Source organism: Drosophila sechellia, chromosome 2R (assembly GCF_004382195.2).
Source record: "Drosophila sechellia strain sech25 chromosome 2R, ASM438219v1, whole genome shotgun sequence".
Lineage (NCBI taxonomy): Eukaryota > Metazoa > Arthropoda > Insecta > Diptera > Drosophilidae > Drosophila > Drosophila sechellia.
Genome location: NC_045950.1, coordinates 7,872,547 through 7,886,965, shown reverse-complemented (window position 1 = coordinate 7,886,965; position 14,419 = coordinate 7,872,547). Strand labels below are relative to the sequence as shown.

The 14,419-nt window shown below is 41.6% G+C and overlaps 1 protein-coding gene across 1 annotated transcript; it reads right to left on the bottom strand.

The window, feature by feature from the left end:
- Positions 1-328: 328 nt before the first annotated feature.
- On the bottom strand, positions 329-14,187 carry LOC6608706 (putative uncharacterized protein DDB_G0271606). Its single transcript, XM_002033394.2, has 5 exons — positions 13,328-14,187; positions 5,441-5,486; positions 3,739-3,871; positions 2,476-2,591; positions 329-2,248 (listed from the first exon to the last, which is right to left on the bottom strand). Coding segments are annotated over exons 1-5 (2,217 nt in total). The 5' UTR covers positions 13,330-14,187.
- Positions 14,188-14,419: the final 232 nt, after the last annotated feature.

Genomic DNA, 14,419 nt, shown 5'->3' with positions numbered 1-14,419 from the left:
CACATTGTCACATTGTTGTAGATTCTTATCAATTGTTACACGATTTTCGAATTATGTTTTGATATTTTCCAGTTGATTTTTTTTACGATTTGCTGGAATGCGCATTATGAATAGCCAAATTGGGTGACCACAAAAATGTTGACATAGATGTTTCCGGATTGCGAGATGATCTTGGGGAAACATTTTCACAGACCAGAGATGATGATGGGAAAAACACGTACATCATGTCTTGTATATAAATCTATATAATACAAGGTAACAAAATACTTACCACAGTGACTTTCACAGACTGTGTTACACAAATTGCCAAGCAATGATTATAGGATTATCATGGCATATATGTCCTGGAAACCCCCAATATATTCCAAATAAATACCGCATGTTTGTATTGTACTATATGTGTTTCATATTTATTATTTTGAATTCGTATCGTTTCATCGTCATTCGCAAATTGCTCATTGTAATTACTATTATGGTTATTGTTTGTCAGCAGCCCACCATCGTTATGATTCTGATTATTGTTAACAACATTAATATTTTCGTTAGGGTTTTCAATATTAGGTTGTTGCTGCTGCTGCTGCTGCTGCTGCACTTGTTGCTGTTGCAACCTGAGGCCACGAAGAAGTTTCTTTAGAATCAGCTCTCCGTGCTCCTCGTCGTTCAGATAGCTATCGTCGATTATATTATTAGCATCAATATGATTGCGATTCTGCACTACAGTTTCGGTAGTAACTGTCTCTGTCTCACCTTCGGGGTTCGCTGTTGTCTCAACTTGGCTTTCAGCTGAGGCAAGTTCAATTCGATCGGTTAATTGCTTAAGATTATTGTCAATATTCTGATTGAACGCGCTGTGGCTATGGCTATGGCTATGGCTATTTGGACTATCGAACTTAGTGCTATCGTCTAAACTACTAGAATCAGTCGTGCTACTTTTAGTATTCAAATTATAATGCTCGTTACTGTACAAGTAGTTGTAGTTTTTTGGCAAGGCAGGTATTGCATGATTAACACTAACGCTACTACTATCAATTAGTTGCTTTACGTTTACGTTTAGGTCTAGATCTAAGTTTAAGTTACTATTAACATAGGGTTTTGAGTATTCGTTTTGTGGGTGCTGTTCATCCTGCTGCTGCAATCGCTGCGAGGGCAGCTCAACCAGTTGCATATCAGCATCGGGCGGACTGTTGCTGCTGCTGCCGCCGCCCCTTGTTGCGCCCGCACCTGTTGCGCCCGCACCAGCACCTGTTGCTCCCGCCGAGCGTTTTCGCCTGTCCCGCTTGCGACGACTGGCGGCCATGATGGCCACCAAATTGAAGGCGCTGGGTGCCAACGAGGCGGCCGTGGCGGTCAGAGCGGTCGAGGTGGCCGTCGACGAGGAGGAGGAGGAGGACGAGGCCGAGGAGGTGGCCTTGGGCAGGTGCTCCACCCGCTCGCGTTCCCGCTCCTTTTCGCCCGCCTCGCGCTGCTCGCGCTCCCACAACTGGCGCTGCAACTTGTGCTGCTGCCGCTCCAAGCGGCGACGTCTGCGCCGCTCCATGATGGTGGCATTGTTGTGATGATGACGCACCACCAGGTTTTTGGGCTGCGGCTGGGCCATCACACCCATTGTGCCGTGCTGCCGCTGGCGACGGCGTTGTTGCTGCTGCAGTTGCAGCTGCCGCTTCTTTTGTTGCAGCCTGTGGCGGCGATCGAGCTTGCGATTTCTCTGCAGGATCACCTGTTGCTGCTGCAGATCCAACTCATTATTGTTACTGCTGTTGTTGTTGTTGTTGCTATTGGCTTGGTTGTAGGACTTAAGGCTATTACTGTTGTGTCTGCTGATTTTGTCAGGGATATTGCTGTTGCTACTATTGCTATTAATACTTGTTGGGCGACGCGATTTGGAACGCGTCCGTTTTGTGACCGCCACTGGGCTAGCTGGTGTGGTTGTTGTGGTTGTTGTTGTGGTGGTACTGGGTGGTGGTGTTGTCGTTGTTGTGGTTGATGTAGTTGTTGTTGTGGTCGTGGTGGTGGTGGTGGTGCTACTGCTCAGCACTTCAGCCAAATGCAAATTGAATTTCTCCTCATTCAAAGGAAAGAAAAACAGTATGGCCTTCTTCATCACTTTCGGTTTGGAAAAATCATTCAAGCCAATGGGCTTGAAATTTCCCTTGAAACCCACACGCAGCACTGGATTGTAGGCGCTACTAAAGTTCTGATTGCCCATGAAAATTCCCTCCTTAAAGTGGCACTCCTTTGTGGCGTTTCTCTATAGAATAAAAAAAAAAGGGAAATAGAACTTAGTAAGGACTTAAGAGGGAAATAAGTAGTATTACTGAGCTCAAAAATGGAAATATAATCAAGCAAGATTTTCAGATAAGCTAAACAGCTTCATATACTTGTATATGTAATTTATTATTAACTCATAGAAACCACTTGAGCTTTTAAAATTTCGATTTTAAATTTAATTGTCTATAACAATTGGGTAAAACTCACCTTTCCAACCAGTCTGCCGTGATGGAAGCACAGATAGTAGTCTACATCCGCCGAATAGATGGTAATTTTGAAATCCAAGCTGAACACATCGTTGACAGCTTCCATATTGAAGTATTCTATAAGGAACGAGATAGGACAAAATCCGAAATTTAATTAATTATTGGCAAACAAACGTGCGGTGGCTATTGTGTAAATATTTAATGGAACTGGAACTGGAACCACTCGAAGCGCCTACAGATAACCCAATTAATTGAAAGGTTTTTGATAAAGTTATGAAGGGGCTTTTGATTAGAATGAAACTGTGTGCCTTTTCAGTGGAAGAGTTGATGAAATCAATGGATGGATCGCCCCAGTCAATTACCGGCACTGAGTCGTTGAACCCTCACTGGGCGAAAGGGTTTAACCCTGAAATTGAGCTAGGTCTGATAATTCCGTTCGAATTGGCTGGTGTTAGGCTTTGGACTCGGATCTTCGGGGAAGACCTTCGAAGACCCAGCAAATCGATCAAATTGCCCCAGTAGCGCCTGCTGCCCGATAAGATAAAATACCGTGCTGACAATTTAGTTTCCGTTTCATTGGATTGGGATTACATTTATGCCCAACGGCTGTGGATCGCTGGAAATCCCTTGGACTTTTGCATATACGTATGTGACGCAAGGCGGCGCCTGATCTTGTCACTTTCGCTCAGTCATCAACCCACAATGAATGCTCCTGAACTTCAGAGCTGCGGAGGCTTGGAAACCGCAGCAAATGAATTCCGAATAAATTAAGAGCGGCCGGACACAAACAAAACAAATACGAAACCGCAATGGGCGCCGTTCGGCGCGGTTCATAACATCAATCAAATATTAAATTACCAATAATTTAATTAAGCACACAGCTTGCACAACCACAGACGAAGATCCAGAAGCAGACAGGGTTCACAATACATATGGTACAGACGAAATTGGCTAGCTTTGACTATTTCAAATGGTACTATGCGGAAATGTGTGCGTCAATAGTCAATTCAATTAAACAAAAAAAAAGTATAATATATAGGCCTATAAAATCTTTTTTTTATTTTACTTTAAGTATTGGTTCACTTTAAGGGGGCCAGACTTTATCCGCAAACATACGCATCTATAGAAGTACTTGTACAAATGCCAATTTAATTTAAATGCCAATGGTAATTGATGAACGCGAGACGCATGAGTAAGAGCCGTCTCAGTTCGTATTCAGTTCGGCATATTTAAGTGATATATTATATATTTAAGTAATACTTACGATATGTCCGCAGTATGTTCTCGGCGGTCACTTTGCCGTGCGAATTGATGTGCAGCGCAAGTTCGCTGTGTTTGCTCAATGTTAAAACATTTTTCGCGGCGCTTGCTGACCACGCAATAGCAGCCACAAAAGTCTGCAAAACAAGAAGGAGAAAAGGATGGTACCTCGATTAATGGACGATTCATCTGCATTACAGCCACATCTGGACACTAATCCTGCACCGGAGTAACCCTTTTTGCCCCATAAATTTCCATTAATACGATGAGCTTTTTACTACACCGCACCGCACATGCGACACACAATTTTTATGGTCAAAGTTGGGCTCGCTGGCCAACTTGGCCATTATGTCGGTGTTATGGTAGTCCAGGTAATTGGTTTCTCAATGGGATATGTTGTTCTAAGCTTTGACATTCTGCAGATACGGGTAGTTCGTTCCCATGCATTTAAATTAGAGAAAATGTACAATTACGGAATTTAATTGCTTGGAATTTGCAAGAATGATTGTGGGGAATCAGCATCTGCATGTGATTTGAACGCATTTCCATGGCTCGAGGAACCTTTTGGAAATCACCTGACAAAAGACAAGCTCCAGAATTATATATTTCACCACCTGACACGTTTGTGTCTCATGTCCACCATAATTGGCACGTTTTCGACCTTTGGACCACCGAATTTCGACCCACTGCTCGTATGATATCACAATTATTCTAAGATAATGAAATATGCAAATCGGCCAAACGAGCGAATGTGCCAGACATATGACATTTAAAGTGTGGCGAGTGCAAATCGAGTATTTATCGGAGCTTAAATCGGACCATCCCCATACATCATGTCGTTTATAAGGTCTGCCCACCACACGGCACCACCAGCGACCGGAACCATTATTAGCTATTTATGGGGGAATGGCCAAAAATAACGCTGGACTTCAGCATGGGGCTTAGTAGGACTTTTGGGTGGGTAAGCGATGGGTTTGTGGATACAATCCAAAACAAATTGACCTAAGCACTGAGATCGACGCGTGCCGATCGATTTATCGAGCAATCGTTTTGGGTTGAGCAAGTGGTTGACATGCCTCATATTTTCCATCATCGAGTTGACATAATGTCATTTTTTTTTTTTGGATAGATGGATGGAAGGAGAGCAAGGTCTTCTGTTTGCACTTCTCAAAAAAAAAAAAAAATTAAGAGGGAAACAACTGAGAATGCCGTGCGACCTTTTCAATAGTTCAATGACGTTCCCCCCGCCCTGTAACAATCATAATCATAATAATAATAATTATTATTTTTTATGGGCCGCCTCAAGTGGAGAGACCCCACAAAACCGAGAGCCACTCCAATGTACACACGCTTCCCATATCAAAACTCCGAATTGCTTCGCCCCCACTCCGATTTCGATTACACACACTCAATCTCTCGAACGAATAAAAATATTTTGACATTTCTCAAGATAATTATTCAGAGTGTGTTGAAAGCAACGCAGCTTTCGATTGAGATTGAAGATATCCAGATGGTTTTTTGCCATCCAATAGCCAAAACTGGATCAAGGCTTTTGCCCGAACTATTCTAGGAAAATACTAAGCTATGCTAGTTTGGAGAAATCCCCTGCGAAAGGGGATATTTGCTAAAATTTTGCCATAAATTTGCTAAGATATACAGGTCATAAAAATTCAAATCGCTGTAGTCACAGTGGGACAAAAACTCACCATCAGTATAATATAAGTCCTGACATTGGGCATGAACTTGTGGAACCTGCAAGTAGGCGAAAAATAAACGAAATGAGTATCAGAGTTCAATAGTATTCACAATAAAATTACGCTAGCCACTATAAATAAAGAGTTGAGTGTGATTCAAAGGAAAAACATTTGCATAAATCTTACAGATTATTATTAATGATTATTATTGCTTTTATTGATTTGTTTTCAACTTTATTCGTTTTGTTTTGTATTGTTTTTTTTTCGAAACGAACTTCCGTCTTAAACAACAATTAAGTCATTTTACGGCCGATCGTGATATCTCTAAAAAAGTAAAAAATGTATTTAAATAAAAAATGCGGCACGTATCCATCGGATTTCCATGGAGAGCCCTTCCAGTGCCTCCGGCTCAATGTCACCCCAGCACAAGTGACCACAAGTGGCCACTCGGAAAACGCCAGAGGAAAATGTGCTTTATTTTTTCCCGTTTTTTTTTTTTTTTTGTTTTATTTTTATCGATTCAGCCGAACAAGTCTTGCCATATTTTGTTGTACTTTCCGCACTGCATATTTCGTTTCAAGACCAACTAATCCCCGGGCCCAAAAGGTCATTGATTTCAGCTTAGCACTGAACTGAACTGAACTACAAAAATGCAAAAAAAAAAAAAGTTTAAAAAAAGCACCGAACAAGAACAGAACTCAAGAACCAGAAGGGTAGTTTCTTAAGACGAAGGTCTCTCTGTTCTGCGCTTGAAAAGTGAAAACGCAAAGAATCGAGCTCGAGAAATCAATATATGCAACGAACGAGAGTCAAAAGTTAAAACTGCCCCAGGAGGAGGCGACTTGGCAAGGGCCCTTAGTGCCAAATCCAAATCCCTAACCCTCTCAGTGGGCAGTCCCGAAAAAAAATGAAAATAAAGCCAAAAGGAGCTCTGCCAAATCAAATGCCTGGTGGCGTGCGATTTTTATCATTTTTCAATTTCACAGCAGACAATAAAGTTCATTTGAAATGTGCAAACGCAAACACACACGGGCATTCTCAATGAAATTTCACAATGCCCGTCGAAGGAGAACAATATTTTTCAAACGCTTTTTTTATTATTTTTTTTTGCGATGGTGCTTGTCTGGCAATTAAGTCGACCTGAAGCTCTTGCAATTTATGCTTAGCTGGATTTCTAAGTAAATTATTGCATGGCTTTTCCACGACTGCTGGCGGATCAATAGCAGCAGCTTACGAAATTTCAGTTAGCTTAGGTAGTTAGACAAAAAAGAAAAGCCTTTTTTTGAGGCCTGGCAACCGCAGAACATAAAAACCGAAAACTGAAATGAAACCGATACCAAAACTTCAAAAGTTCAGAAGTTCTCTAAGACCAGACAAAAGGACCCGAACGCATGAACCGCGGCTTTACAGAGAGAAAAACTAATGATTGCCAAACTGACTATCCATGATGACAATAGTTATAGATAGCTTGTGAAATCACAAATGGCAAATCATTTTTATATTTAGCTATAGATTGCTATTTATGTTTATTTAGATAACTTGGCGCCAGTAAATTTCACTCCGATTTGGTGAATGAAATAGTATTGCAAGTGATGAAATAGTGAGCATTTGATGTCTGATGTGTAATGTAATTTCTATGAAGAATATATATCTGCTTTTAACCAGTTTTTTTTCACCGTGCATCGTCGGTTCCCATGTATGTAACTCAATATCGCTTCTATGGCCAGTCGCCTCTGTCTGTGCTTCACTTTTGTTCGCTTCTGCGACTCATAATTACCTTATTTGGTATGCAGACAGGAGCCCAGAACGGAGCCAGTAAGGGTCTCTTCGCTGGTGGAGTCCCCAGTTTCCTTGGTCTGGCTTACGCAATGTCGAAGAGCCCTGCACCTCGGAAGAGTGTGCCCTGAATACTCAATAGCAATAGTTTTCGAATGAGAGTTTTCCTTTCGCTACGTGCTCACATTTTTCCATTTCTTTTATTTTTTGCTTGGACCACCACGAACGTGGAGCTTTCATTCACAAAGTCTCGAAATCGAAACAGTGGAACCTCCTTTCGTAATACCATCGACGTCACAGCGACCACATTCGACATGTGCAATCTAATCGCCGGCGACATTTTCAGGCCTTTAATTAGTTTGTCCACTCGATTGTACGGGGCTTTTGGCCACCGGCTGTATACTTATAAATCTGGTAACTAAAATTAAAATTAAACTCCAAGTGCTTCGTTGCGATCGCATCGATCGATAATATGCTAAGCAGCGGGTCTCTTTATTTTCCATTCGATTGGAATCGAATGCAAACTAGTTTGGGCCTCGAATCTCCGACTCTCGAGAACGGGGCACGTGTTGGCATCTAGACTTTAACACTTGTTGCTTCCAGCTCACTTATAGCCGCATAATTGTTCGTATACACATATATACGAAATACATATGGCATCTGCGGAATGCGCAGCCGATTAGATTAGGCCATAAAGTGTATTTGGACACAAAAATGAATTGGCACAAAGATTCGCCAGATAGTCGGCGAGGAAAGTGATAGGCATTGTACTCTGATTGCGGGCACGTGTTGTGGGTAATCCATCGTGTAATTATGCTCCTGATTTTCCCTCTTGCCCACTTGCCACGTGTTATGGTGTGAAATTTTATGCTGTCAATTGTGCGAATGATTTCGATTGCAATGACGATGGGTACAATCATGATTACGATGATGATGATGATGGAGGGCACCCTCATTTCATTTTTTGTGCAGTTTTCTATTTGGTTCGGTGTGCCCGGTTGCCCGGCTGCACTTAATGCAATTTTTTCCTTTGTTTTAAGGGTTGGCTCGAACGGGGAACTGGCTGTTACTTAATACTCTTACATCATCCACCTTGCGCTTTTCGCCGAGCAACCCTAAGCCTCATCCCTCGGTAACCCCTCGAAATCCCTCGAACCCCGCCGATTTCTCCGGCTGCAACTGCAACTTTTACGTGGTTGCCCTGTCCCACGACTTAATGAAGTTCCAACTGGAAGGGATGTATACGAAACGTACTTTGTGCCACGAGTACTCAACTGACTCCCGACAGTTGCCAGTTTTGTGTTGCCATTGTTTTTGCAGCAGGGCGCCGAGCTGGTGGGCATTATTTGAAAATATTTATATATGTATGTGCAAGGAATGTGCACAGCAGCGACTGCAGTTGCAACTGCAACAGGCAGTGGGATTGGATCGGATTCAGTTTCGGATTGGGAATGTGAAGTATGCATTTCAATGCGACATAAGATGTAGAACAATATGCAAATCAAGAGAGACAAAAAAAGTGTGGCAGGAAATGGCAAAACGCTCAATGCCATTATAAGTAATTTACATTACTTGCAAAACTTCTAAACAATTTAAGAAGCACAATCTTTAAGCTTTAGGTAATTCCAGCACACTTTCTTGGCCCCTTTCCAGACCACTTTAATTAAGAGTTAAGACTTGAGATTGCGCGCAGCATGCCAAAAACTTTGCATACTTTTGGCACCAAGAGTGCTCTTTCCCATTAATCTCGGTTATTTCCTCCGCGTCCCCCAAAAACCCCTCGAACTTGGTAGCCACCAAAGCAACGCCCCAAATATAATAGAGCAGGGAGCACCACCACCACCAGACCACCGGAGCACTGGGTATGGGAACGGGAATCCGTGAGAGTTCAGTGTACCCCAGCGATAAGTTAATGTTGTTTTCAGACTGTTCAGTAGATATATATAGGAGACGAATCATTTGATGTCAAGGCTGCCGGGGGCGGTGGCAGAAAAGTGCTGGAATGCTGAAAAAGTCGACGTGCCGCTACACAAATCTCGCCTCATTAGCAAGCCGCCCTCTCACCTTTGGATGCACTGAGAAAAAATGTGCTCTGTTCAGGAATTATTATTTATATATTTACAGTTGGTGAGGAAATACCACTGTGAAGAAGACTCGAGCCTTAGCAAATATTTATAAATAAAAAGTTTAGTTGTGTTAAAGTGCATTCGAACTGTTAATAAACATTAATTGTTTGGTTGTTGGTTTGATTAATGGTTCGCATTGAATGGCAGTATTGTATTGTTAACTTTATTAATGATTATAAACATCACGTGTTTTGCTCGGTGTGTCCACCCCCTTTTTTATCCTTATACCGACTATAATACCGCTTTATAGGGGGTTATATAGGGTTGTATCTAATGCGATTTTCGCACCAGGAGGACAGCTGCACCGTCGGAGGTGATAAGCGGCTTTCTGCCATGGTGCTCTCAGCCCTTTTGATAAGTCCGGGCTACTTAAGTGGTTGCGAATATATGTACTTTGTTAGGCATTCAGCAACTTTCCCAAAGTGTCAACACCGGCCCAGACAGAGCGAAAGAGACGGGACTGGGGCCGGAGAAAGAGATGGCCAGATGGCGACGAAATCGATGAGACGATGGCGAGTTGAAGGTAAACAAAAAGGCAAGTGCATCCATTGAATTTGTCTAGGGCTGTGAGCGGGCTACTCAAATATGACACCTTTTCTGGAAGTAAATAATAATTGCCTTGCACCTGAACTAGGGGGTAAAACGCGTGTTTCGGTTTCCATTCCGGCTAAAATTGCCAGCTTAAATGGCTAAGCAAATACATTTGATATGGTTTCAAAGCGGATCGGTGAATATATCGAAATCGGTCGGCCGCCTTATCATCGGCCGTTATGGTTCTATAAAAGCCAGTCTTACATTACTGTAAATATCTGATAACCGTCGATAGTCGCTTGCCAATAAATCACCTAGACAATAAACCGAAAAGATAAATCAATCGCTAAGCTGATTAGCGTTTGGGGGGATCCAAAGAAACGCCTCTGGGCGAAAATACAAAACTTTCTAATTCATCAAAAAAAACTACCTTCGATGCGTTTTATCTCTGATGATTTTTCGTGGGACCTCCGAAAGTGGGTGTGTTTGTGGCTTGTTATTTTCCTTTTACGAAACACTGAGCCAACAATGACAACACCAATAAAACAACCAATGGCCAGCATTGTGGGTCAGGTGCATCGGCAATCGTGGAGCTCTGTGCAGCTGTAAATGCCCAAATGCAAATATTTGGCATAAATTGAACAATTTAATCAGCCGTCCCTGTCGCTCTAAGCAAATATTTTTTTTTCGTAGAGTTGTAAAAGCCCCAGCGAAACGTAGTAAAAAATCATAGAGCCCTTCGAGGGGCCAAACTTTGGTGTAGGGGGGGGGGGCTTTGCTGATTGGCTCTTTAGAACCATACGAAATAGCAAAACAAACTATAAACACTTGGCGGCCGCTTGGTTACTTTTTTGGCGCATTGATATTATTTTGTATATACCCATACGAGTGTGTGAAGATATAGACCAGTATATATGAACGTAGTACTCGTAGTACTCCATGGCGTATATTTTGAACGTGCTGATAAGATAGTGACGAACTCGTTCCATTCGCTTTTTTTCTTTTATTTTTATTCCCAACTTGGGAAAACTTTGCTGTCGGCTCAGATCGTGGGTTTATATGGGGCTAGCTTTACCCAGATCTTGGCCACTTAGTCACTGGCATTGAGCTGGTCATAAAGACATTAAGCCATATACTTCGAAAATCGATCGCAAATTGAAGATCGGCAAGAAAGCCAATCGAGATATCTGCGGCGTGCGGTGAATTTGTTAGCTTATCGCCCAGAAAAATCCATTCCTCTCAGGTTAAGTCCTCCATAATCCCAGACAGAGTTAATCGTACTGGTGGTGGGAGTGTGTGGAATGTACTAACCGAATTCTCTACGCTTTTGTGTTATGATAATAAACAAATTCAGACGCGACTTGTGACGCGGCTTTGCCGTCGGCGTATTACTTATAAACTTCTGATCCCAGCTGCCAATGTGACTAATCGTTTGATATACTCTATAAGCTATATATATGCTGCTATACATCATCGCCGTGTAATCTGTATGAAATTGTAGGGCAACGAGGGACGTGCCTTTTGGGGACGTTTCCCAATGCTGATTCTCGATTTCTAGCTTTGGCGTCATTTGTTTGGGGACCCAATTATTAAAGCCACTTTTCGCAACCCAATGTTTGTATATATGTACATATACAGCTTTTTCCAATCGCGCGTAACCTAATTATAAACCTGGGATGTGACATTTTTTTGTTGTATTTAGCGGCTTTGGGCGCCAGCAAACTTTTGTTGGTCTGTTAATTTCCTCAAACTTTCGTACACTTAACAACCTTTTCGAATAAACCAGGAACCAAACACGTTCAATGATAATTCCATATTTTAAATAGTAATTATCAATGTCGAGCTTTGAGAATTCTAGGATATGAGTATGTATTAGAATTTACATATTTGTTCGTTGAACTTGGTGATTTTCCTACGAGTCATGATAGAAAAGAGTGCAATTAACTTGGCCAAGGTTGTCCAGCCTCCATTAACGGTAACAAATGAGGCAAGATTCGGTTTCTGAGTTTCTCGATTGCATTAATCAAAGCTGCACAAAAATATGTGCCTAGTCACAGATGTATTTATGATGTTTTGGCATTTGAGCTCATGCCTCGTGGCCAAATCATAAATTTCAATAAAAGTCTCGAGGGTGTAGATTAATGTATACAATTCGAGGGGTTCCATTCGATGATCTTCTCCTAATGGATCTTCTTTGGGCCCAGAATATACCGCTGCCGTTCGTGCTTATCAATCGATTTAGACCAAGCCCTAAAGTTCTGCGCTCACGGGTGTTATCTCAACGTATTTCCGTTTAATTAATAAAAGGAGAAAACAAATTCGAATTATCAAATCAAATATTGTCTATTTTTACAGGAAAACGAGACGCTTATCGTGTGTCTCTACGAAAATATTTTCGATGGGGCGTGGCACTGTTTGCCTTGTGAAATGTTGAACTCGTTTATGGTTTGGTATAAGGTGGGGATTGTGATTGAGATTAGAAACAATTACTCTATATTAATCGGTATTAAAGGCTTTAGGTTAATGCTAACCATGCGAGTTTCGCGAATGATTTTAAACGGGGGTTGGCGCGTTTGCAATTGATTTATAACTCAGGTAAATGTCCTGATCACAGAACACGCCACAAACCCTCGAAAGTTTTTCGCAAAAGGGGTTGTACGCACACAGGAGCACCGAACGCATACACACACGAGCTGATTTATCCTGGCAGTTTGCATGTGTTGGTGCCATAACAAGTTATAAACGGCAATTATGGACCTGAACCCGAAACTGAGACTAAACCTGAAACAGCAACAGAAACCAAGACTCGGAATCAGAATCAGACTGAACTTGGTCTTTGGCACATTTCATATATCTTGTTTCGAACATATAATTGTGCTTTTTATGTGCGTTTGGAAATTGTTTTTTAAGTGAAATGGCGTTGCGCCTGATAAACAGCCCTCCGTCCATCATATATATTATTTTTATATTTGTGTGTGTGTTTGTGTGGGAATTGTACGAAGTAAAGGGAGCGAAAAACACAGGTCATGGTATTTGCGGATTACTCCTTGGATTGCGTATGGTTTGCCATCGGTTTTTGGTTCGGGCATGGCGTGTTCCACTCCTTTTGCTTTGCACGTGGTTTACGAATATTCAGTATTCGAAGAAAAAATATGTTAACATAGCAGATCATTTTTAAAACGAACCCAAAGTAGAACCTTGTAGCATGTTAAAATATTCAAGGAAACATGAAAGAGCCCCAATAATTAATACCTTAAATAGCATGCCATTTTGGTTTACTGCTTAAACCAATCAGCCCAATTTCCATAGAACGACTATGACTTTATAAATTTATCATGACTATAAAACGTTCTGAGGAACCCTCATAAACATATATACTAAACAGTATCGTTAACATTATGTGGTTATTGGAATTTTTTAGGAACTGAAATTTTATCATTGGCAGGAATAATAACGCAAAACTTACATCGTATACTTTTGGCCGCATTGTAGCCCCCAAATTTAAGGGTATAAATTATAATCCAACATGTGTTTGTGCTTAGTATCGTCGCAAGTCTATCATTTGACTGACGAAAGAGTTTTAATTTTCTGCTGAGTTTGGTGTCCGAGCGGAAATTCAGAAATCAGAAGTTTTATAAACTGGCGTATGCATATGTGGATGTGTACGGCGAATCCGAATCTGATACTTTTGGGCAGAAAAGCAGCGTCAACAAATTTACAAAAAAAAATGCAATCGAATCCGGGCGTGTTGCTTGGTTTTCAGTTTTTCGTTTTTGTTTTTCGTAACTCTTGCAATTTTTGTAATTTTCCAACCGCACTTTTTGTTATGTACATGCAATATTTCGCCTCGATTTGCGTATTTTATTACTTTTTATTAACAATATGTAATTGGTTGTAATAAATATATGATGATTGTATTGCACTTTTGTCAACAGCGACGCAACGACGACACGATATTATTAGTTGTATTTATTCGAATATATCTTTTGTGTATTCTCGCGTTGCACAAAATTTGATTTATTTTGCGATAGCTTTTTCTTATTTTTGCACTGGCACTGGGGCACTCGAAAATATATATTTCGCTTGTGTTTTTTTTTTTTAACTTGTTTTGGGTGTGCGATTTTTAAAACAAAATCAGTATCTGTAGCCGCGCAATGCACTTTTCACCTCTGGCTAATTAATCTGGCTCGAACGCATTAGTTGCTCTCGATTGTGACTTGGAATTTTTCAAAAATATTTTCCAAGGCATTTGGTGCCTGTGTGTCTGGGACTTGGTATCCGTTGCTTCCGCTGGCAGCGATCTACAACCGACGAAAGGTGAAAAGAAACTGAATCTGAATCTGAGCGTCGTCGAACATCGAGCTATTGCGTTTGTCGTCGTCTCGAACCGAACCGCCGCCGACGCCGACAAACCCGAATCCGTGTTCGTACCGCGCTCGTTTCCGCTCGCACTCGCTCCCGCTTCGAACCGCCCGCGCCTTCCGTCCCTCTCTCGCATTTACAGTTTGTCGTTATAAATTCTTCGAGGCGCAGACATGTCCATGTGGGTGATAGATGG